This window comes from Myripristis murdjan, chromosome 12, assembly GCF_902150065.1.
Source record: "Myripristis murdjan chromosome 12, fMyrMur1.1, whole genome shotgun sequence".
Classification (NCBI taxonomy): domain Eukaryota; kingdom Metazoa; phylum Chordata; class Actinopteri; order Holocentriformes; family Holocentridae; genus Myripristis; species Myripristis murdjan.
In genome coordinates, this window is record NC_043991.1 from 13,971,988 (window position 1) to 13,996,814 (window position 24,827).

At 39.9% G+C, this 24,827-nt stretch overlaps 1 protein-coding gene across 2 annotated transcripts in view; it reads left to right on the forward strand.

Moving 5' to 3' along the window:
• The window catches only part of nnt (nicotinamide nucleotide transhydrogenase), a 50,673-nt gene extending 34,541 nt beyond the window's left edge, over window positions 1-16,132 (forward strand). Inside the window, exons 17-22 of one of the 2 annotated variants that reach the window (XM_030065229.1) lie at window positions 1,606-1,785; window positions 2,394-2,553; window positions 8,653-8,734; window positions 10,854-10,972; window positions 11,307-11,422; window positions 12,959-13,108. In XM_030065229.1, coding sequence (XP_029921089.1) covers window positions 1,606-1,785; window positions 2,394-2,553; window positions 8,653-8,734; window positions 10,854-10,972; window positions 11,307-11,422; window positions 12,959-13,108 — 807 coding nt within the window. Of the gene's footprint in view, window positions 1-1,605; window positions 1,786-2,393; window positions 2,554-8,652; window positions 8,735-10,853; window positions 10,973-11,306; window positions 11,423-12,958 lie in introns of both variants that reach the window. The other variant, XM_030065230.1, reaches the window with a different exon arrangement.
• The last annotated feature ends 8,695 nt before the right edge of the window (window positions 16,133-24,827 follow it).

Here is a 24,827-nt window from a genome sequence, read left to right on the forward strand (position 1 = left end):
CCAGAAAGCAACTAAATAATGAAGAACAATGGAAAATATGCTCTGTAGCAGTCTAGTCATCCTCTAAACAACATTTTGAATAAAATATACTCATAAGAATACACAGATAAATTGTAGCAACTGCATTTCTGTGGGGATGCTGGTCATACCTGGGGTGTATAGTGGCACAAAATCAATTTACAGTGTATTCATTGATTTCAGTCAAAAACCTTGTAACTCTTGATCTTTGAAAATGCATTATGTTATCATAATTATGATAAGCCACTGACCATAATTAGCAATCAGATATCAGGTTTTCTAAGTGCATGATTGGTAATTGGCCAGACACTTTTTTCCACTGACCAACAGGAGGAAAATGAATTATCCTAACAGGAAAGCTGTTCAATTCCTGCTGCAGAAAGCACAAGCAGTCAGCAGAACATTCATAAGATTGTTTCATTTCTGATTGATTATGGACTGCTATTTTGGACTGCGATATTGGCAATCAGAATCCCTGGGGATGTTAAATTTATATTTTATATTATATTTTAAGTATTTTTGAAATTATAATGTGTCATTCGTGGGTGTTGCTGTGTCTGTGTGCTTCCGTGTTTGTCTCATTTGCAAGAACAGAGCTCTACGGTGCAAAGACTTCTCTGGCATTAGTGCCTAAAATAGACATTTTGGCAAGAAAAACGTAAGAAGTACACTTGTGGTTAAAAAAAAAAAAAAAAAGAAAATTCATCACACCCTCCTGGATCTGTCTGGACGAATTGCTCCTCCTTTGGTAACTCCTTTGGCCCGTGTTCAGAAAAATGACACTGACTAGTGAGAAAGACAGACAGGGAGAGAGAACAGCTGAATTTAATTGTGGGAGGCTTAAATGGATCCATAAAGTTTTTTTTGTATTATTTTCAGCACAGAGACAGTAGTGTGGAAGAGCAATGAATCAGGGATAAGTCAAATGGAAGCAAGGTGAGGGCACTACAGTATGGCCACCTGTACTGTGGCCATTTGATGGATGGCATTACTCCTGTTGAGCCTTATAGCTTACAGCTGTTAGCACAGGCGGAGATACACTTTTTAATTTAGAAGCACAGGCTTCTATTTTTTGTTTTTAGAAGCACATGAATCAGTGTAACACACTCCTTTAAAGGAAATGCTTTATTATTCCAGTGCTGTCCTTGCTTCTATCCTTTCTTGGATTGTTTGATCATGATCAAGTGTCCTGATTAACAGGAACAGTCTGGGCCTGCTTGTTCTTATTTCCTTGAGGTGTGCATGTACTCTTTTATGTGTTTGAGTGTGTGTGCTCCAACTAGACTATGAGATCATAACAAAAGCCAAACTTCAAACCAGTCCTTTTTAAAGGTGTCCCAATGAGTTTTAATCAGGAGGTCAGCAGGCTAGTTAGCTCAGTAGGTCTCTTAGTAAGGACCAGCAACACCTCAGAATTGTTTTGTACTCTTTACATCTTTATGGTTAGACACACACTGGCATGTGTTCAAATGTTTAGTGACAGGACCAAAACGCATGTACTTTATCACTGTTTTCTCTCCTGTAGAGCTAATCTTCTGTTCTGAAACAATGTTAACACCTCCACCGTTGGCCTTTTCTCTTCTTTAGGGTGTAACCTTGACAGCAGCCATCGGCGGGGCGGACATGCCAGTGGTCATCACTGTCCTGAACAGCTACTCAGGTTGGGCTCTGTGTGCTGAGGGCTTCCTGCTTAACAACAATCTGCTGACCATCGTAGGAGCCCTCATTGGGTCCTCTGGAGCCATTCTCTCCTATATCATGTGTGTGGTGAGTAGAGCAGTCTTATTTCAAAATGAGCATAAAGCATAGTGGCAGGCAGTGTTTATTTAGAGTGTCAGCACCACTGTTGGAATTCAAAAGGGAAAGTGCAGACACACTTTAATTTTTGTGGTTTCAGTGCTTCAACAATATTAATCAATCGTGATGTCAAATGTGACACTTGACGTGTGAAGGCCTTACTAATATTATGAGATACTTTCAGAGGCTTTCTCTAACTTCATGAGTGTGTGTGTCAGAGGAAAGCTCTGTATGCATGGTTTAACAGAGTTTTTAAGATTCTGCAGATCAGCGTAAAATGTTTCTGTGGCTGTTCCTCTCCTCTCCACCAGGAGGGACTCTAACTTTATTATTATAGCAAGATGGTGCCATGTCAAAACAAAACCTCAGGTCATAAAGGAGAGGTTATATTTTTTGTGTATGTGTATAGTGTTTTTTTTTTTTGTTGTTTTTTTAAAGGAATGATTCCTTTTTATACCCACTGGTTGCCACATTACAGTGGAGGGAAGCAAACCACAGGACAGCAGTTAACCAACAAAAGCAGGTATGTTGTGATACTCTCAGAAATGGAAAAATGATACTCCGCTCTTCCCTCTCAGGCCATGAATCGTTCACTGGCTAATGTGATACTGGGAGGCTACGGCACGTCTTCCACTGGTACTGGTAAGCCCATGGAGATCACTGGGACGCACACAGAGGTCAATGTGGATCAGACTGTCGACATGATCAAAGAGGCCCAGAACATCATCATCACTCCAGGTAACACTAACGCTCATTCACACAAACAAGACATATAAGCAGATACTGTACATACACAGCACATAGAGTCCAAACCACACACAGACTGAGAGATTCATGTCCACTGCCACACACACACAATGACGTTTGAGAAATATGATACATATACAGGGGGCACCAAGGAGATTAGTCTAGCTTTACTCACATGAGCACACACACACACACACCTCAGAGGTCCTGAATGCGAATTGAAAAACATGCTACTTTGACTTTACCGGTCACATTTTTTTCCCCACTGTTAGCAAAGTGTGTGTTATGTTGATTTAACCTTTTCTTGACCCCTGTTACATCACCATTTTGCTAGGCTAATTGGCCAGCCATGTTGGAATGGCCACACACACACACACACACACACACACACACACACACACGTGCGCACACTCTCTCTCTCAGGTCTCTGTGTGGTCGTCCGTCCCCAGTAAATAGACATTCTACAGTGCAGTATGTATGCGAGGTCAAGGGAAAATTAGAGGGAAAGCATATAGTGTGATTTTTTTTTTTTTTTTTAATGGTTTAAATAGTATGGCCGAGATTCTAGTCACATTTTCATAGTTAGAGCACATGGTCCAAGCCTGCTTCAAGCGACATGAATTTTTAATTGTCAAATACATTCAGCAAATATATGATCACATTTATTTCTCAATTTATGGGACAGACATGATTGTTTGCTTGTCAGCTTTCCCAAAATTGACATTGTGTAGATCAGCGACTTATCAGTCATCATTGTGGATTGTTTATGCCCAGTTACAGTAGCAGAGTTGCTTCACTCACGTGGCTACATGTAAACACAGACTAAAGGCATCCAGCCTGCAAATTGGTGATTCCAGTCAGAGCGCTCAGTACCTATATACAAACACTGCCGGTTCCAAGAACCATAAAATGAAAGGAATGAATACAAGTGAAAATGAATATAAGTTAATCATGGGTCTGAATCCTCAGCAGGTTAAACCTTATTTAAATTCAAGATACTTGGATCCACACTCAGAATGGTTGAAGTTTTTTTTAAACATTTTTAGACACACATGATGTCCAAGGGAAACAGCCAAGCATTTCGGCTCTCTGCTTTCTTCAGCGTAAAGTGTAGAGTCTCTGAGGTCCGGGGCTCGTACTTTTCAACAAAGCTGCTCCCCACGAGGGGCTCACACACCTGAGACTCGTGTGTAAACGGGATACCGCAAATCAAAGGAAACAGTTGTCAGCATCAAATGTCATGTGACAAGTCAAATCCACACCGTGTGAAGTCTCTCACTGAAGAGCGGTCCAGCTGCCAATCGACGCAAAGAGACTTTTGTGGGTTGAGCACATTGAGTGAAATCGGAAGAATACAGAGCAGTGGGGAAAAAAACAACAACACGTATATTAATTTGATTAGAAAATAGTACTTTTTGTGCAATAGTAAATAAAAGCCAACAAAGTAAACAATAACAATGTAATTTATTTGAAGCAGCATTACAGAAGAATAATCATAACACAAATGAGGATGTAATAAGACAATAATACAATAATACAACAATAAAAAGATGCGGTAGCTGACATTTATCTGCCTAGCCTAAGCTGTCAAGTGCATGAGTCTGGACATGAAAATCCACATCATCATTTGTCTTAAACATAGGTCTTGTATGATAGGATGTGATCAGGATACAAAACATATTATAGTGTCAGATATTCATAACATAAGAGATCAAGTACAATATATTCATGTTAAAGATATCATATCAGCCATTATCTACAAGTGATAGGTTCTAGATTAGAAAAACATAACACCAGCTTCAAACACATACCATCCAAATGTGTGTTTCCCTTCTAGTAGCCCGTCATCGGTGAGTGTTGTTGCCCAGCTCAGCCTCTCAGTCACTGCCCTTGTTTCCATTTTGACCATTCTCCCTAATTGGAGCCGTCACAGTCACTTTAGCTGATTGACATCTGGGGAAACGGTTAAGACTATGCCTGATAAACATAACTGTTTTCCTGGCTTAGTCTGGCCCTTCTCTGCATGGTCTGGGTCCACTTGTTTTTCTTAGAGCAGAAACTCCAGAGAGAGAGCGATTTGAAGCACAAGAAATGAAAGAATCGTGATGCGGGGAAGAAAGTGAAAACCATTAAATTGTTGAGCTGAACTGCAGACAGTCAACCGTGCTTCCTGTAGTGATTTTTTTTTTTTTTTTCTCTGACTGAGTTTGAAATCTTGTCATTCTGACTGATATGTCGTGACAAGACAGAGTTTCTGACTGGTTGTTGTGACAAGGCCAGTAAACACCATTGGACAGTTTTTTTTTTTTTTTTTTGTGTCTGTGATACTGTGGTGTGATGCAAATCAAGCACTAAACTCGAGGGTTACAAAATAAAACATGTACAAGGCTTTGATAAATAGAGTGTAACTACAATACCTTTTTTAATATGTAACTCCACTTCTAGACACTCATTCTAATGTGATTGTGGGTCTCTTTACCAAAGATTGATACACAGTTTCACATATTTTAGTAGGGCTGTCCCTGACTAAAACTTCTTTGGTTGACCAAATCCCTTATTTTCCTGCTAAGTAATCGATTTAAAGGGTGAATGTCTCTCCATGAGGCCGACGAGTGGTCTATTCTTTCAACCACTGATCACCTTTGATAGTTTCATTTCATTAAAACAAAGTCTTTGCTCACCTAAACACTTTTCTCCACTTTCTTTGGCAGCGCATAGGTGATACAGACTGGAGTTTTATTGTGAATTAATCCTCCTTTTCACCTCATCTACAGAAAATTCCTTTTACCCCCCCCCTAAAGATATTCACTCTTGACGCATTTCTTCAACGGGACCAGAAAGCTGAGAAATTTTAGTGGATAACGACTTGTTTTGACATTATGAGAAAATTGATTCGTGCCCTAATGAACAGGATACTCATGAGCATCGAGGATACGTATCAATCCTTTTCTACATCAGTCCAATGGGACCAGGTTCTGTGCTTTATTTTTAATCCATTCTTTTTCCATTTCTTTGTTTACTGCATCACTCACATGCTTTTATTTAAACACAAGTCTGACAACAACAGCACCAGATGTAGGTGGTGATTCAAAGTTTTTGAATCACCACAACCATGAGAGGTCAGTCGTCGTACAGTCGTAACTGTGCACAAAAGATATTAGGCTGACAGACCTAGTAGTATGGGGGATTAGCTGCAGACAGATAAACACACACACACACACACACACACACACAGGTACACACAACTAAACACATGAACCCCTTCAAGCTGCCACCTGGCTGAGGTAACATTTGAACATTTTCTCTCTCGATGGAGTTTGTACAGTTGACAACCAAGTCAGAAAAAACAGGAGTGAAAAGGGCTCCATTTCACCTCAGTGAGTTTTACAGAACAAAACACACACACACACACACACACACACACACACACAGCAGAATAACCTTACATGTGGTTAATTAGTACTCCATTCAAAACGTTTTCAAATGGAATGGAGCATGTTAACTGTAAACAGTGTCTGGGCATAGAGTAGACATAGAGACATAGAGTAGCTGTCTATGGCTTTTTGAAGATATTGGGTTCCTGTATCACTCACTCCTGGCCAAATGCCCTCAGGTTTTGAATGACAACATCTGAGTTAAAATATTCACAACAGTTAAAATGTTGGTGATAAAATTCACCATCACACTATTCTGCTGAGTACAGGTATAATGTCAAATATTTGGGTGAGGTTTGATCAAACTTTTGATGTAACAAATTGTTGTGCATACAGCACAAATTACAGCAAGAGACTGAAGTAACAGACTTTCCCACACATCATTGGATAGGCTGATAGGCTTGATATTATGACTGCAGTTTTGTTAAATGTGTGTGTTTGTCATTGTAAACCATTTCGCTTTTTCACCAATCACCACCACATTTTATGCGATGATTTGGACATGACCTGATAACGTGAAAAAAAGTGTTTCACAAGAATCCCTGCCAGTGATTCAGACATAAACTTTTAAGTGTTGCAGCACCATCTACTGTTTTACCTGGGAGAAATTTTGCACATACAATTTGCGCGAAAATGTTTTTTTGAGTTTTGCGTTGATTCGACTGACGGTTGATGAGTTGCATGTGTTTTTCTGAAAGCTAGCATTTTAAGTAAACTTTGCTTGCGAACTGTGGCTGAATGGTAGGGAATATCAACAAGATAAACAATAGCCATAATCAGGAAGGTTACCACAGTCAAATGCAAGCTAGCTGACAAAAATAATAATAATAATAATAATAATAATAATAATAATTTTGTTGCCAACAGTTAAGAGATTATTGGCCATTATGCAAATTTGTCATTGTAGTGCCACCAGCTGGCCCAGTTGGTATAATTTGTGTTGCTTGAGTAGTGGGTGTGATTTCCAACCTATCTGGTAAGTTTGGGCTTATGGGCTCAGAGATCCAGATCCTTGTATCAGAGAAGAAAGAAAGAAAGCAAAAACATCAGTAATCCACACAGGCATTAGAGGATTTCAGCACCTTCAGTGCTTTGACCCCTAACAAAAGGCAAATGGAGCATGACTAATTTATGAACAACTTTAATGAAAACAGTAGGGGATGAATTATATTTGTTATTGATTATAATTTCTTGTTTTGGTTATATGCTGTCTGGAATTAGATACAGTTTTGTTTGCACCTTTCAAAACAAATGTTACAAAGTGACTCAAAATAAAAAAAAAATACAGGGAAAAAAATGAACAAAAAATACAGAAAACAGATGCAAGTAAAAAGAGTAAAAACATGAACAATTAAACAGAATGTAGAGTTACTGAAATGAGTGTTTTTTAAATAGCGCCCTAAAAGCATGTACAGTGGAAACTCTGCATCTTTATTATTGTTCCATAGTGTTGAGACCATTATATATATATATATATATATATATATATATATATATATATATATATATATATATATGTGTGTGTCAGCTCACCTAAACCTGAGCTCTTGGTAATACAAAGATAAAACTCCTGTGATGTATTTTGTGTCTGAAACTTTTTTGATTTAAAGTAATAAAATCTTGAGGAGTGCCCCTGTGACTCAGTAGTTGTAACCTTGTAACCATGACATACTGAGTTCAAACCTTTGTCAGGTCGTCTCTCTTTCATTTCTGGTCATGGTCGTGTTTGATATTTAAATGGTTTAACCACTCATACACACACACACACACACACAGACACACACACATTCTCCTGCTTCTCTCTTACCAGCATTAACAGATTCATGAGTGTCACAAACCCAAATAAGAGTCACATTAGGAGATAAGTTTAGGGAAGCTGTTTTTGATATTTAAAGCTACATTGAGCTATCACACACGTTTTGTTGCAGTAACCCTTGCAATATGAAAATATCTCTGAGTCTTCTTTCGACCATATAATTTATAAGCAGCCTGTTCTTATTTCCTGGTTGTAGCTATTTTTAAATCTCTACATCGGCCCACATATACGCTTTTCCTCTTCAACGCCTCGCTGTTTCAGCTTCATTCAAAACATTTCTGAAATTGTGCATTCTGCAGAAAAGCTTCAAAATTACAGATCAGTCCAGCGAGTGCCTCTGCAGCTGCAATCAGCACCGCAACAACAGCAAAAGTTCATTCAGAGCAGCTTAGCTTGTAACTGAAAGTCTGCAGCTTCACCACATTTTTGAATTGGAGGTCAGAGACAAAAATAATCCAAGTAATCCCAAAGGAGCCTTGTGAGAGTGAAATGTATCCGTCATTTCCATCCAAGAAACACAATTTTTTCCTTTGCAGATCGCTTGTGATAAAGAAGGCAGCAGGAGCTCTGTGTGTTTACAGAGTTTGTGCTCTCAACACCCTCTAGTGGTCAGAAATCAGTGCAGCTTTACATACAACAGGGGTGCTTGAACCTCAGTGGTGTATAATCTTTTGTGTGTGAGTGTTAGTGCAGACACGTGTGTGCATGGAACCACAATACTATACAGAATCACTGGTAAATTTTCAACATGTTTTTTTTTTGTGTGTGTGTTTTTGAAGTCAGTATGTTAACTGGTTTAAAAGACATTCTGATGTGGTATTTTTTTATGTTCTATTTCAGGTTATGGCCTCTGTGCTGCCAAGGCCCAGTACCCCATTGCTGAGTTGGTAAAGATGCTCAAAGATGCTGGCAAGAAAGTCAGGTAAAGGGATAATACATTTATATATTTGCATGGATTTAATTGATCATATATCATAGAAATGATAAGAACTAGTTTTGTCCATTGCTGTTCTTGAAATTTCACTGTGCTGGCATAGGCTAAATGGCATAGACTATGTTCACAAACACTCAGCTGTATCAGTAGTCTGTATCTGTATCTGTAGTCATATAAAACACTAGTCCTGAAGGCTCCATCAGGACGCAGAACTTCGTGAGGCTCACCTAGCACATTTTGGCGGCCATACATCTGATAACAAATCTGGCTTCAAAATAAACAGATCTTCACAAAATCATCTAGTTCAGGGGAAGAAGAGAGATTATAAGGGTTAAAATGAACAGTAAGAAGGAAAAGATGTGTAAAAAAAAGAAAAAAAAAGAAGGATTTTAATGTGGATGAACAGGCTGAAGAGAAACATGGACATTGTAGAGAGAGTGTAGATGGGAAGAGAAGAGGGAATGAAAAAGGGAAAGAGGGCAGAGATGGAGAGCAGAGGAAGGGTAAGGTAGAGCGGAAGCTTCTGTAATTTCCCTGCCTCAGTCGTTTGATCCTGGCTGCTGCAGCTGCTGCTACTTAGAGCATTTGTACTTGATTAGAGGGAAGTGGGTGGTCAGAGTCAAAGAGAGAAAACCCCTTCACCCTGATCTTCTGCTCTTTCTCTACACTTTGCTCTTTCCATGTTCTGTATTATGCTCTTTTTTATGCTCTCCATGCATCACTTATTCTCTTTTCATATCTGCCTTTCATTTCACCCTTCCTGTGTCAAGACCTTTTACTTGACATTTGTTTTTGCACAGCTCTGGTGAGCGTAAAGGGAACCCAGGAGAGTGTAGCAGTTTCACCCACATGAAAAATTACCTAAAATCAGACAAATCAGAAACCAAAGCCTGGATGCTTTTCCCACTGACAGCCCTGTACATGAGGACAGCAAGGAGTCACTTGAGGGGCAGAAAGTAACTTTTTCATCCACCTAAACTTGCCCAGTCAATAGAAATAAGTCTCCAAATGGTGGTTGTCTACATGGCAAAGTGACTGGAAGAACAGATGGTACCAGCCATCACCACAGTTCACGCATTTGGCGGATGGCTGGTGTTAATTTCCAAGCCTGATTACATGACATGCTTAATTGAGTTTGAGAGCTGTGTACGCACACGCATCCGTACACACACAAACACAAACACAGGCTTGATCGTGGAGCACAACAGGAAGTGTGTGTGTGTGTGTGTGTGTGTGTGTGTGTGTGTGTGCGTGCAGACTGTGATTGTAAACCTGATCTAGTGTATATCCTCCAGCTCTTCTCTCAGTTCCTCTCCACCTTATTCTCCCATGCTTTGCGTGCCTCCTTCATGCAGTCCGTCCTCTGGTTCCTCTGATCTCCTTTGTCTCACTTTTTTCAGACCCTCACCCTTCATCTTCCTCTTTCCTCTCCTCTTCTGCCTACCAATCCTCTCACTATTGCCCGGTTTTCAAGCCCTTATATAACCTGTGGCATCAGGCCATTAACTTCTTCACCTCTGCTGCACTCGTGGGACGGGTTGTCATTGCCGCATGGCCGACGTTCAAACGTTCTACAATGGCATCTTGGGTTTACTTTATTTTTATCGGTTCAGTGCACATTAATCATCAGAAAAAAATTGTAAATGAGCCAGTCAGTCAGAAAGGCAAAATTTCATCTGTTCTCTCTGGCCTGATGTTCAAAGTCCTCCTAAAAATGAATATTTGAGTTTGAATATTTCACTTACGAGAAGCATAATGTGCTATGTGCTACCACCAGTGGACACAGAATATGTATGTGATGTTGTACTAAATGAAAACTATTTTTTTTTCCTAACTTTGAAGCTGCTTAAGAGGAAATTTAAGGGGAAATCAGAGTTTAAGGGGTTAAAACAGGACCTTCATCAACATTATTTGCCGCAGAAATTGTAGCCAGTTTCAAGAAATTGATCATTGATAATATGTCACCAAGCTTGAAACCACAAACAAACAATTCACTAAAACAATAGCTGTCGTTTTCTTTGAAAGGTTACAGTTGTCATCGACTAGGTGTAAAGGGCAAGCGACTTTGTCAAAACATTTATTAGTAATCAACATTTTATTCCCGCAGGTTTGGAATTCACCCGGTGGCTGGCCGCATGCCTGGGCAGCTCAACGTGCTGCTGGCTGAGGCGGGCGTCCCATACGATATTGTCCTGGAGATGGAGGAGATTAATGAGGACTTTCCTGGTAAGACTCATCCCTTCCAGTCTTTCAGAGGCCTGGAGAAGTTATTAGCTTGAATCTCGGCAGTTTTCATGTATTTATGGTGATGTGCAGGGAATGACAAATTGTAAATCAAAGGACACAGCTGCAATGATTTGCTTGCTGAAGAGACATTTATTGCAGACTCTTAATTTACAATTCATTTTTCAATGAATCGTAAAATTTCCTGAGTGTTGGATAGACCTCAGCCTTCCTGAAGCGAAAGATGAGCACACTATGCTTGTGTAGTTTTTATTAATAATAATATTGTATGTTTTAATTAATATTTTTAACATTTATTTTTTGTGTGTCCACCCAGATACAGACCTGGTGCTGGTGATCGGCGCCAATGATACAGTGAACTCAGCTGCTCAGGAAGATCCCAACTCAATCATTGCTGGTATGCCTGTGCTGGAGGTCTGGAAATCCAAACAGGTGAGAAAAAATTGGTGTGTGTGCTAAAGTAAGTGTGTGAAAGTCCACAGGTCTGAATAGGTGAGGAGAGATGGAAGATTTTGAAGGAACAGGACTGCTTCTTCCTCTCTGAACTGAATGCTGCACTAACCAGCCACACCCACAGAGGGGCGTCCACAGACACATACCTACAAAACACACACACAAGCTCACATGGGTCCTTGGACACATGCATGCTCACACACACACACACACACACACACACACACACACACACACACACACACACACACAGATTGCTACAGTCCCAGGTGCAGTCCCATCCTGATCCCATTAGTGGTGACTGTGTCGCTGTGGAATGATGACATTTGGAGCATCCCACTGGCACCACTCCGAGATCTGGGATTTATACAGGGCTCCCACTCGTTCCCCCGGTGAAATCACAGACGACATACTACCCAGCCACACACACACACACACACACACACACACACACACACACAAAGTTTCAGGTGCACATGCATACACACACAAGTTAGTGAACACTAAACTGTTCATTTTCGTTAATCTTTGCGGTTGTCTAAAACTTAAGGGGATGGTAAAGTCAGTTAAAAACAGGGATTTTATTATTCAGTATTAGCTGCAGCAGCTGAGTAAAGAAACAAACCTCATTCTCATGGTTTCATGGTGATTCCTACACCAAATGATGACACTAAAAACATTTTAATGAAAAATGGCACATTTTAATTTACCATCCTTTTAAGTACATCTGAATAGCACACCATTTTCTACGTTTTTTTTTTTTTTTTTTTTAGTTTTCATCAAAAAAATGTTTTTCACCAAATATTTCATTTGTTTTTGTCTCTTAACAAATAACATGCAAAATGAACCAAAGTAATGTGACCTTTTTATGATTTATTGTTGCTTTTGTATGTATATCACTACCACTGGATACAAGGAGTGTAAATAAGGACCATTTGTAAAATGGATTGAAACAGGAGATGTTAGAGGGGTTTGGGCCAAAAGTGGAATTCAGCTCTTTTTACCCAAATAACTTTGTTTGCACAGCCCTCTAATACAGAGATACAAGGTAAAAGTGTTCTGTAATATCTTGGGTTAGGGTAGATACATGCGTGCAACCCTGTGCCTCTGACCTATACGTTTGATATTTATAGGGAGGTAAAATGGAAGGCAAGCTTGTTAGGCACATCTCGTAAAAGAGCATTAGTGATGCTAGCACAGATTCATAGACATCAACATCAAGGAGCTTGGTTCATGCAGACATGGCTCTTATAAAAGATCGAAAATAATTAGCCTCTGATTTGTACTCAGTCGACTGATATGTCTTTTGAAAGTTGTGGGGGAAGAAATTGCCTCATAGTGGGAATTATATGGAGAGATCTCTGTGCCATCCATTTATAGCCTTATTTAGATGTTGTTGATGAAATAATGGGTACATTTATAGATACTGATACCGATACATCTGTGATAGGCCAATATCCAAAACTGGTTTGTGTGTGTTTTGCTTGTCTTCTGACTGTGTTTCCCTCCGTCCAGGTGGTTGTGATGAAGCGTTCCCTCGGTGTCGGCTACGCGGCGGTTGACAACCCCATCTTCTACAAGCCCAACACCGCCATGTTGCTAGGCGATGCCAAGAAGACTTGTGATGCCCTGCAAGCCAAGGTCCGCGAGTCCCAGGGCCAGTAAGACGGCTCCACCCCCAAACACAAAAATTCACGAAGAGCACAGTTGGAGTGAGAAGGATCAAGGACAATGAGGCAGTGTTTTCCTAAAGTATCTCAACTTTAAGATCATCTTTATCTGATTAGAACCAAGGCAATGCAACAAAGGTGATCATAAAGGTAAAACTCTTTTGGTAAACCCTGCCCAGGATCTATAAATAAAAGAAATGACAAATTTTGTCATACATTAAATGCAGATACAGTCGACCTCTCTGCTCCCACTGCAGTAGTGTGCTACTTTTTTGTACTGGCATTTTTGACACTTCTTTTGTTTATAGAAATAAAAGGTGCCAGGTATATGTGGCCCGTGCCCCTCTGGGAAGCAAGTGGCATTGTCAGCCTCATTTATAGTCACTATAATAATTTAAAACAACAATCAACAACTTGGATGTATTAAGATGTTAGACGTACTCACCTTCAATGTTAATACTTTTTAGGAAATAGGCAACAGTTAAAACTCTTATTAGCTTAACAGGAGTTAATAAGGACTGAAAGTGTAGACATCGCGTTGACCTTTCAAACACTCATTCACAGAGAGGGAGAGGAGGAGGTGTGAGAGACAATGAGACTGTAGCGTCAATGTTTTCTTCCCCACTGTAAAGCTTTTCCTCCCTGTTTCTCTAGCGTTTGCTATTATAGGATGATAAATAGTTGTTCTCTTTGATAGATCTATTTGTTTAACAAACGCTTATGTCACACCAAGTTTTCCTTGTGAAACCGGTTTCTCTACAAGGAAAAAGAAAAAAAGCAGAGTAGTGAAACATTTTTGTAAAGTTCTCTCAGTTTCGGTTTTATACTGTTGCAAGAAATTTTTGTAGCTCGGCCCTAGTAATTATGACACACTTTAAAGGTTTCTAGTCAGTAATATTTTAAAAGCCTTTGTTGCCGGTCTGCAAAGCCATAGCCACTCATCCAAACCGTTAGTCATAGTACGTGCTTTTTTTCTTTTCTCTTGAGTGTGTTTTTGTGACCCCTGTGCCTTTTGTGCAGCAATCACACACGGATCCAAAAGCTGTCCGAAATCCATTCAGATGTCCTCTGTTATTCATTTAACGCAACAGTCCCACATTGATTTGAGCTGAAAGTGTAAGACCCCAGCTGTCTTGCAGTCGAAGGCTGTGCTGCTTCCACACAGCAACCCTCTTAATGATAACTGAATGGGTTTCATGGTGTTTTTGACCCAGGTGTGTTTTGTCATCCCGCGTGACGTGATGAAGATGTTACAGTACGTGTGATTCTAGCCTTTGACCGGTATGGAGAGGAAGGATTTTTAAAGTGAATGTGGCTTGACTTTACCCTCGACCGCCCCTAAATGTGTTCTTGTTATTATTCTACATGGGAAATGAAGGATCACTGCATTTAAAGGAAGGCCAAATGATAACAGGCAATGATGATAGGGATCAAACTATTCACACTGTAAAACTGCAGTTTAAAGAAGAATTTTTTCCCCACATTTCAGCGCTTATGAAAAAAGTTAGACTTCATTTGGAAAGCATTTATGAATTGGAAATTTACAACTCACCCCTTCCTCTTTTTTTTTTTTTAAGTTCACCTTTTGCCATATACATACACCTGTGCCAAACCTCCTTCCATCACAGTCACTCAAATAGACTCAAAGGCCATTTTACAGTACAAACAGATTTGATGTGTAGTTCTAGAAAGACTGGCTACAGACAAAACGAGAATAAATCAGTCCACCTCTGCAGCCGCCTTTACACAGCACACCAACCTGAAGGTACCAGCTCAGAGTAATGCAGGTTCACCACCTCACACTGATCGTTTTTTGCACTTCACACAGCATTTTTTTTTTTTTTTAAATCACTAACTGGTGCCACAGCCCCTTTTACTGTCAAACGTAGGCAAGTTGGAGTTCAGATAATTTCATCAGTGACTTTATGTAATGATAACCTCAATGTTTTACACTGTCTGTTAAAAAACACTTTGTACAGAGCAGATGTAATATATACAATATAAGTAAATATAATGCCATTTACATCGCCAAGTACTGTGTTTTACTCTATATGGATACTTAAACAGGGTCTTGATGACCTGATTACACAAACAGTGAGTTGTGGGGGGGCATAACCCTTTAGACTTCATAGTACAGTACAGTTAATTTCCTGTTGTTTTGTGTGAAGACAGTTTATGAGATGGCATGTCAGCAGTCTTACTTGAACTAATTCATTCTGCTCAAATCGACACAAACGCTGTATGAAGTTAAGATGCATGGAGAAAAGAGATCGAGGCCTGCTGATCTATTTGATGTTTTGTTTTTCCGGGACCTGATTGATACATCGACCATGACAACTATCCTACCTCCTCATAACTCGACCAATAGCTTTTCCTAGAGTCTTCAACTGACCAATCACCTTTTAGGGACTCAGCCATAAGATCTGTGCCTGACCAGTCTTCTTCCATAAACCTTAACCCAATCAAGTCACTTCTCATGTAACCCAAACCTGACCAATTGCCTTCCATTTTGTGTTGTTCAGACCTCAGTTTACTGTTGGCTTTGTTTTTTTTTTTTTGTTTTTTTTTTTTTTGTTTTTTTTGCAGTTGTAGAGCTACAAAGCTCATGAAATTTTCTTGTTCCAAATGAAAACTTACATGTCAGTTTACACAAGCAAATGCGGTCCACTTATTCCATTAGATTGAAGATCTCGCAGCACCATACCTGAACATTGTTGCCATTCACTGAGATAATGAACAAATTAAGGGAGATGGAAAATGTTTTTAATTTTACTGAAGTTAATGTGCCCTACCCCCCTCCCTCCTCATGTTTCCCCACCCCAGGAAGAGTATTTTTGTAAAGACACGTCAATATTTGTGTAGAGCGATCAATGTTTGATAATGGGACTTTGGAGTTTTATGACATTTCAATGCACCATGTTAGGGAAATGAATGAAATGTACTGTGAATGGGTTATTTTTTTTCCTCTGTTGTTTTCATGGAACATTTTCATCCCTAATAAACCTGTATTTACACCTGATGGCGCTTAAGATGTCCCTTTCCTGGCAAACTCTTCACAGGTGCAACTGAATTCCCTAATGGTTAACATATCCATGTGCAAAGTTTTCCCTGCAGGTCCACAGAGGCTTTGACGGTGATGTAGCCGGTGCAGTTTTTGCATGGGGACAGTGGATTGGAGTGTTTAGGACTCACAAGCACGCAAGACCATTTTAAGAGCAAATAAAAGAGCCACTTGAACTCATTCAGTAACAATAGACAAGAACTCTTAAGTTGAAATTGCAGAGATTGCATGGATGAAAAAGTAATGATAATAATAATAAATAATAAAACTTTATTTGTATAGCACCTTTCATACAAGAATTGCAGCTCAAAGTGCTTCACAATAAAAAGAACATTTGAAAACACATTAAATAAAACATTAAAAAGAATAAAACACAGCACAGGGTGGAATTAAAAAGAAAAGGCTAAAAATTGAAATAAAATTTGAAATAAAACAAAAGATGCAAATAAAACACTAAAAGACAACATGGATGAAAAAGTGTGAGGGGAAGGAAAGTTGTCCTGTACTTTTTCCAGTTAAGCAGCTTCCCTGGGACAGTTAGGGGTTCACCGCCTCGCTCAGTGACACTTTGACTTTCAACTAGTTGTTTAATGCTCTGCTGCAGTAAAAACAACTCTGAAGAACCGGAGCCAAAGATTTCCAACTTCCGATATTGTTGTGGTTAACACCGCGGAAGTTTGGCACAGATGGTCGGTAACCTTAAAAATTGAAGTTAGATCTATTCGCCAGTAAAAAAAGCCCACAAGAGACGGTAAAATAGCTGTTAAACTCCACTTACTGCTGTAATAGGAGCGAAATTTAATTGTATTTCACAGATTGCGTAAGTACACACAAATCATGAGTTAAAGCATCAACAAAATACTTTTATAATAATTCCATTCCTGCCATTAATGATGAAAGCTGCCATGTTTGACTAACACCCGAATTTCCGGCCTGAAACTTCCGTGTTTGACGCCGTTTGATTCATTTTTAACGACTTGGAGCTCGTTTTTCCTAGTCGCAACTTGTCTTGAACGCAGCATTCATTGCTCACCTGCATCTCCACCAAGATTATTATAGTTTTGCATTTTTCCATTAGTTTTTTTTTAATTTTTTATTTCGCTTTAACTTTTCGTTCTCAATTCCAGTCTAGTTTTAATTAGTTTTTGAAGCATGTTTAGCTAATTTACTTTGGTAAAATGCTTTTTTAATACTTGTTTTGATTAGTTCCAGTGTTAATTTTCATCTATGCTGTAATGGGTATTTGTCAGGGACAAGATTTAAAAAGATCAGAAAAAAGCATAATGAAAACTCAACAAAACATCATACCATTTAAAAAAAAAAAAAAAAAAAAAAAAAAATGTATCCACTTTGGACAGATGAAAAACCATCCACAAAAAGACGATTGTCAGTCAGTGTTTTTGTGTCATCAACTAAAACTTTGTCCCAACTTTTGCTGCCATGATGCCAAGTGTGGACGGATTGGCAGCACAGACATGAGATACATTTCATACCCACACAAAATAGCAGGCTGATGTATGAAGTAAACTGATAAAGACGAAAACCGAAGACATTTTCTCTCATTTTGGTGTAGTTAGTTTTGTAAACACACTAACTACCTCACACACTCTCATTAATAACTTAACCGTAAGCTAATAACTTTGATCTGCACTGAGTTAAATGGAAAACCATCTGTATGAAATGCTCTAGCGGCGCACATTTGGCTGTTTCCAAATAGCTCATCACACTAAAATGGACATGAACTGCAGCTGAAAGAGTTCAAGACAAAATCATGTTTGAAGATGGCTTTGGATAAAGGTGTAAACACAGCACATGGTTACCAAGGAGATACTTAAAGACAGTCACACAAATACGATATTTAAAGGCAGCAGAGGGAATTGTTTGTGTTTGCTGGGATGTCCCCATGAAGGCAATCCAGCCTGCATCTATTGCATCATGCGCTCTCTACTATTCAGTGAATGGGGGTTTTCAGACGGACACAATGGCAGGGACTTGATGAGGGATAGTGAGGATCAGTCGCATCTGCTGGTTAGGAAAGCCACCTCTGCAACCTCCAAAGTGTTACAGTGCAGCAGAAAGGATCGCATGAGTCAGGCATGAGGGCTGTGATAATGACCGAAATGTAAATATCGGCTCTTGTGACATTTTCACCCACAAACGGCACTTGATTGCTATTCATCAGCGGGAGAGTGAACTGGAGGTACTTAGAGGGGGAGTGGTGCCCACATAGATAGCGTAGATACACAACAGATAGATTTATGAAAACGGGGGATTGCATGTGTGTGTGATGAGGGCGGCTTCATCCTGTAACAAGTAGCACTCAGACAGGCTCTTATCTGCTCTCAGCCTGGAGGAGATCTGAGGAAAACTGTCACTGCCACAGGAGAGGCCAGATGCAGAGATAGAGATGGAAAACATTCAACATGGAAAAACATTTCCTCATAATGATAGGAAACTGTACGTAATAGCATCGTAATATATCGAATATAGATTAAGGACTTGAATCTGGAGGGTCTGGACAACGATTGCGTGAGTCTTTGTGCTGGGTGTGGATGTGTGAGTGTGTGAGAGAGCGAGACAACGTAGAGATCCAAGGCCCGATAAATCTGGAGGTGACAGCCTCCTCAGCTCAAGCTGGCCCATTGTCACACCACCAGTATTTACTCCCGAGAGCTGAGGGACAGCCAGCATGCTTTAGCCACAATAAGCCTCCATCCTTCCTCGCTGCTGGAATTGTCTCTCCTTTAACTTGCCCCTGGAAAAAAAAAAACACACTTGTTTTGCCTTGCGTTGCATGCGATTTGGTGAGGAAGGTATTGAACTATTTATGGAAAGAGTGTTTTTTTTATGAGTTTTTGCTGATGAGACATGCTATTTAGATTCAGCGGTTGATAAGCTTACTTTGCGTGCATGGGTGTAAGTCAAAAAGATGTGGAGGAGCAGTGTGTGGACATGCAATACAGCTTTTTTTCTGGATTTTTGAAATGTTTGTAGCCTGTGGTACTATAGTACTCTCCTGCATTCCCTGCTCAGTGATTCCCTGCACCTCGTTACAGCAGTATTCATCTAACATTAAAGAAAATTAAACTGCTTCAGTACTGTAAAAAAAAAAAAAAACAAACAAAAAAAACATCCTTAAATCCTTTCCTTTCCTTTACTATTCACTACCTGAATATAAGGAATCACACAGTTTCCAGTGCAGTACTGGTAGTTCAAGAAGTGCATTTTAAATGAACATCACTGGGACAGGCTGAGGCGTTTGCGTGTTTGATTCTGTGATGAGCCCTAACCTCACACCCTCAAGCCCTCCAAGCTATCTGCAGCTCCAAACCCAAAGACCCTCAGTGGTTTGTGTGTGTGTGTGTGCACGTTTGTCTATGTGTGAGAACTGGAGGAGACGCACAAGAAGTAATGCTTGCTGTAGGGCGTGCAGCTCAAAGTATGTGTGTCTGGAGAGATGTGTACATGGGTCTCCCACCACAGATGAGACTAGATTGATTTACTGTGTGTGTTTGTATGCGTGTGCGTGTGTGTTTGTGTGTGTGAGGCCAGAGGATGTGGCTGAGCTATGGGATGAAGCTCTTCTCTGACAGGGTTTTCATCATGTCTTCCCCAAACAGTCCAATAACACGGACCACATATCTGCCACTCTACCAACACACATTATGATGCTGCCGAAGGAGGCGTTATTAAAGGACCATTCTAGTGATTTTGCATGTTTAGTGTAATATCTACTTCTAGACTTCAGTTCTTAAGTAGTATAGACCACCATATATATTTCATGTTTCTGCTAATATTTCCCCAAGACAAGCAGTCGTGTTTTACAACTCCAATATCATTTTTCCTACCTTTTATCCAGCCGTTGGTTTCCATTCATCCCACTAGGATATGAAAATGAACTTTCTGACACTTCAAACTTTCTTCACACCAGTACTCCATCGCTGTAATGAAGTTGTCCACATTCGTTTTCCTAAAAGCAGCAGCACTGTTGTGTTTTGATGACTTCAAGCTAGGCGAAGTGAGAGAAAGTGCCTCCACCAGGGAAAATAGTCCCCTGGTACACAGCCCAATATCAGTTCTGTGGTTTATGAATGGTGACAGCTGCGTCAGCCGCAGACACAGAACATTATAAGTGGGTGCTTCGAACCAAAAATTCAAATTTGAAAATTGAGGGATTTTGATGATATGTTGGGAAATCTTCTGTGCCCTTGCACGATTTGCAAAATGGTTTGTTGACATGTAAAATGTGGGTAAATTGTAAAATCACTGGTATGGTCTTTTAAACATTTCCAGCTCAGGCTGAAATCGGAGAAATTTATCTGCCAAACTCATTAAAACACACTGTGCTGCTGCTGTTATGTGTGCACTCACCAGCAGATAATGTATGCCCACAACTGAACCAAGCTTCTGAATTATGGTTTAAGATTCTATATAGTTTTTATACCTAAACAGACTATATTTTAACAAATTAAATCTCTGTAAAATGACTTTGGGTGCACCATCTGCTCACTGAAGATGGAAGTGGGCGGTAATATAACCATTCAAAGCTACTTGTGTGAACGTGGCTTTTGAAATATCGCCCCCATCCACTTTTTCTAGATCCTAGACTCCAGTGGAACAGCCAAGTTAAATACAAATTAAAATTATGTTAAATAAAACATGAATCTTCCCTATACTTGGCTGATGTATTGGTCTTAGTAGCTGCTGGTATTTGTCTGTTAGCTGAGTAACTGTCTGTTATGGGCAAAGAGTAAGCACAGTGAGACTTTTTATCCTGCCTCTGTGTCCCTTAAAGCTCCACTCAGAGCCTCATACACTGTTTGACCTGGCATAACAAGAAGTACAACAATTAACATATGTTCAAGAAGCTGGTGCGCTATAATCATAATGTAAAACATGCAGAATATTACTTGGACAAAAAATTCCAGCATTTGAAATAAATGTCCTGTAAATTATTATTATAATTTCGTGTGTTAAAGCTTCACCACCTGTTAAGTAAAGGTTGAATTGTCAAATCTCTATCCATTTCCATGCATCACTGCTGCATTTGTCTTGTTATAACAGCAGGTAGACTGATGGGGCATTATGAGTCCCGGGTGAGAACGGTAGAGCTTTTGCTCGGAGGAATCGCTTTCATCCTGGATCTGCGGTATGCTCTCTCCCACAACGTCCCAAAGACACTATCAAATCTTCCCAACAGCTTGTTTGGAGAAACTGTGTTATTGAGGGGCGTCTTAAAAGCCCGCAGATCCAGGCCTCTTGGATACATAGTCGCACGGACACACACGTACACAGTGTCTGACCCAGACTCTCCCGAAGTCGTTTTGACTGCCACAGCTCGAGATAAATGTAGTCGGGCTAACCTGGCTAGCGAGCAACACAACTGGCCTCTTTACTGTTCAATTTCATTACTGCTCAGAGCTGGCTAACATAAACATCACGGGAGTGTGTCCTTTTAAGCTGCTTTTATTGTCCAGCTGTTTCTCAACCACTGGATGTAAACTGTGGAGAGGGGAGGGATGGGAGGATGAGATGAGGAGGGAGGAGAGGAGAGGAGAGAAGAGGTGAGGGACTGGATAATGTAGCGGAGAGAAGAGAGGGAACGGGGTTTTCTCTGAAGTTAGGCAGGACTCATTTAGAGTGGTGTCTGTGTGTCCGTGTGTGTTTGTGTACCTCTGTGTCTCTGTATGTTTGTGCATGTGTGTCATTAAAGCAGCAGTCTCACAAAGTCCTGAGAAAGAAAATGTTTATTGAAACATCTTTAAAGACCACTTAGCATCAGTCTGTTATTGTCTTGTGGCCAGGCGAGCTGTAGGGGCAAAAAAGAAACAAATGGCATTTACGCTGAAGGGCTGGGAAACCTTTAATGCAAATTAGGCGGGGATTCACACTACAAGGCTCGAGCCTGATTGAGCCATACTGTGGCTGCTCCACAAAAGTGAAAACATCAGAGTAGGAATACTTGACCATATATCTGTTAGGGAAAATGTGACAATTAGTTCAGGAATTCCTGTAGCTTTTATATCCCAAATCTCTTGTCATGGTTTTTCCAGAGGCTAAAAAACACAACAATTTCAGCCAATGGTTACACTACCACATCTTCAAAATTATGTGGAAAATGTGGAAATGAGACTCACATTGTGACTTGAGGTCGATACTTTGAATGCTATCCTGCTACAATGTGTGTATCACTGTAAAATATGGGAATAAGATGTCCAGGGCTCAATTTGTGCCAGAGCCAGGTTCATTGCCTACAAGATTGGATCCATCACCTATTTTGGCATATTTGCCACCATTTAAATCTGTAAATATGTGTCCTATAAGATCATAACACCCTAAATACATTTACTGCAATATCCACAGTAATATGCCGCAGTTTGTATTTACGTTGTAGTTTGGTTTTACACTTAAAGACCCATGAAGGAGTCTTACTTTCTTTATACACACAAACACCATGATATCCAAGGAACTGTATTATCAAATTGATGATTGCAGAGTATTTCCTTCAACAATTTAGGTAGCAGGCAGTCAAGTCAGTGCTGTGGCCTTTTGGAAGATTCTGCAGTCAAGTCACTGCAGATGACTAAAATTATACAAGCAGCACAGAATCAAACATAGAATTTAGAGGTTGAGTTCATTCTCTCACTGACTCTGCCAAGTCCCAGCTGTCTGAACTTGGTCCAGCTTGCTTGTAAAATGGATCATCTATATGCTGGTAGTCTGTGACTTATATTATCTCTGTGTGTGTGTGTGTGTGTGTGTGTGTGTGTGTGTGTGTGTGTCGTACTCTGAGAGGTTCAAAATAAATCGTCCTGTGGTCTAGCCAATCCCTTTTGTTCTGTTGTTAAACGGCTCATCTCATTGGTCTGTTTAGATGTTTAATGACCCTGGATGATCTGACGCCAAGGCGCAGTATGATAACATATTACAGCAATGAGAACATACATACAACCCTAACACACACACACACACACACACACACACACACACACACACAGCTGTTCCAGTGGTCAGTGGCAACATGCCTCCATTCTGGCAACAGGAAATTGAATATTGCAGAGTAAGCTGATTTTGTGAGCACAGATACTGCTTGTCCTCTTGGGCTGTCCAGAAACCTGAGTCACACATCACATAAGTGATTTAGAGGGCTGACTTAAAACTACGCTTTCAAGCCTTTTATGGCAATTTGTTCTTGCTATGGATTATATCTAATCCTACATGTTTAGTATGGACTTGGCTTCAAATCCACACCAATGAAAACAAACCTCTGCTTAGTCCAATGATGCCTCCCATAAGAGGCTACTATGGGGCTATCTGTCACTAAAGGAAAATGAACTCTTCTCTGTCCAATAATGAATCCAAAGTGCCTAGGTTATGCGCCCTTTTGCTATAGGACCCTCCAATTTCCACGTCCCCTTTCAGCCAATTGGCATGAACACAAACACACACTTGCCCTACACACAAATTTTAGGCAAAAACTGTAGCCGCCAAAAGGTGGGGAAATTTTTTTGAACCAAGTCACCTTACAATCGACCGACAGAGTGAGCTATGGAGCTGCTGGTCTTTAGCTAAAAAAAAAAAAAAAAAAGAAAAAAGAGAGAAAAAGGGAATATTTAAAGCCTGTTTATAAAAGAAGATGGAGTTAGGGCACATCTGAGCATTCTGGGAAGCCTAGTGGCTGAAAGCTGAAAGAAATTTTTATCAGATTTTGAACTGCCAGACAACCTCAGAGGCCTGGCCACATTAAAATTGAGGTCTGTTATGTATTGAAGAGCCAAGCCATTTATTTCTCTAAAAACAAGCAAAAGTCTTTTAGTCAATTCTAGAGCACTAAGGAAGCCAATGCAGAGGTTTAGGAACGGTTGTTATGTGTCTGAATTTTCTTGACCCAGTCAAAACTCTGGCTGTAGCATTTTGAATGATTTGCAGCTGAGTATAAGGTCCGAAATAACAGAGACCTACAGTAATACAGTCTAAAGATGAGTTTACACCAAAGATTTACAACGAAACAAGTTGAAACCCCAATATCAGTGAAATGTTAGTGGTTATGTCATCTGTCTATTAAACATCATGTTAAGTGGATGGCAAAAAGGCCCAGTATGACTGTCGAATCGCTCAATATCACCTATCGCTGAGATGTGCTTTGTTCCTTAAAAGTACAATATATAATGTTTGAACTTATAAATAGAAATTAGACATTCACAGGAATCACTTAAATATGCTTACTAAAAGTATTGCTCTACATGGGAAAAAAAATTATCCATGTATTTCTGATTTTAAAACCCTTGCCTGTTAAAAACCTGCCACTTCCATCGCTATTTTTTTTTCTCATTGTCTTTCTGTCTTCCCCCTCTTGGACCTTTCTGTATTCTGTGTGTCCATAAGTAACAGAGCTCCAGTCAGCTAAGCAGAGCTCTCCATTACAGGCCTGGTGACCCTGAACCATAAAACGTAGCTTAAGCATTTCAGAATTTTACATGTGTGTTGCTTATCAAAACAACAATATATTGTGAACAAAAGCAATATCTCATAGTACAATTTATTCTCTGTAAAAAATCAAGTGTAGTACTTCACAGCTGACAAGAAAACTCTCCCAGAGTAGGAAGAAAAGGAAGATGAAATCGTGAGAAGGAGCGCAAGTTAGTGCCTCTTC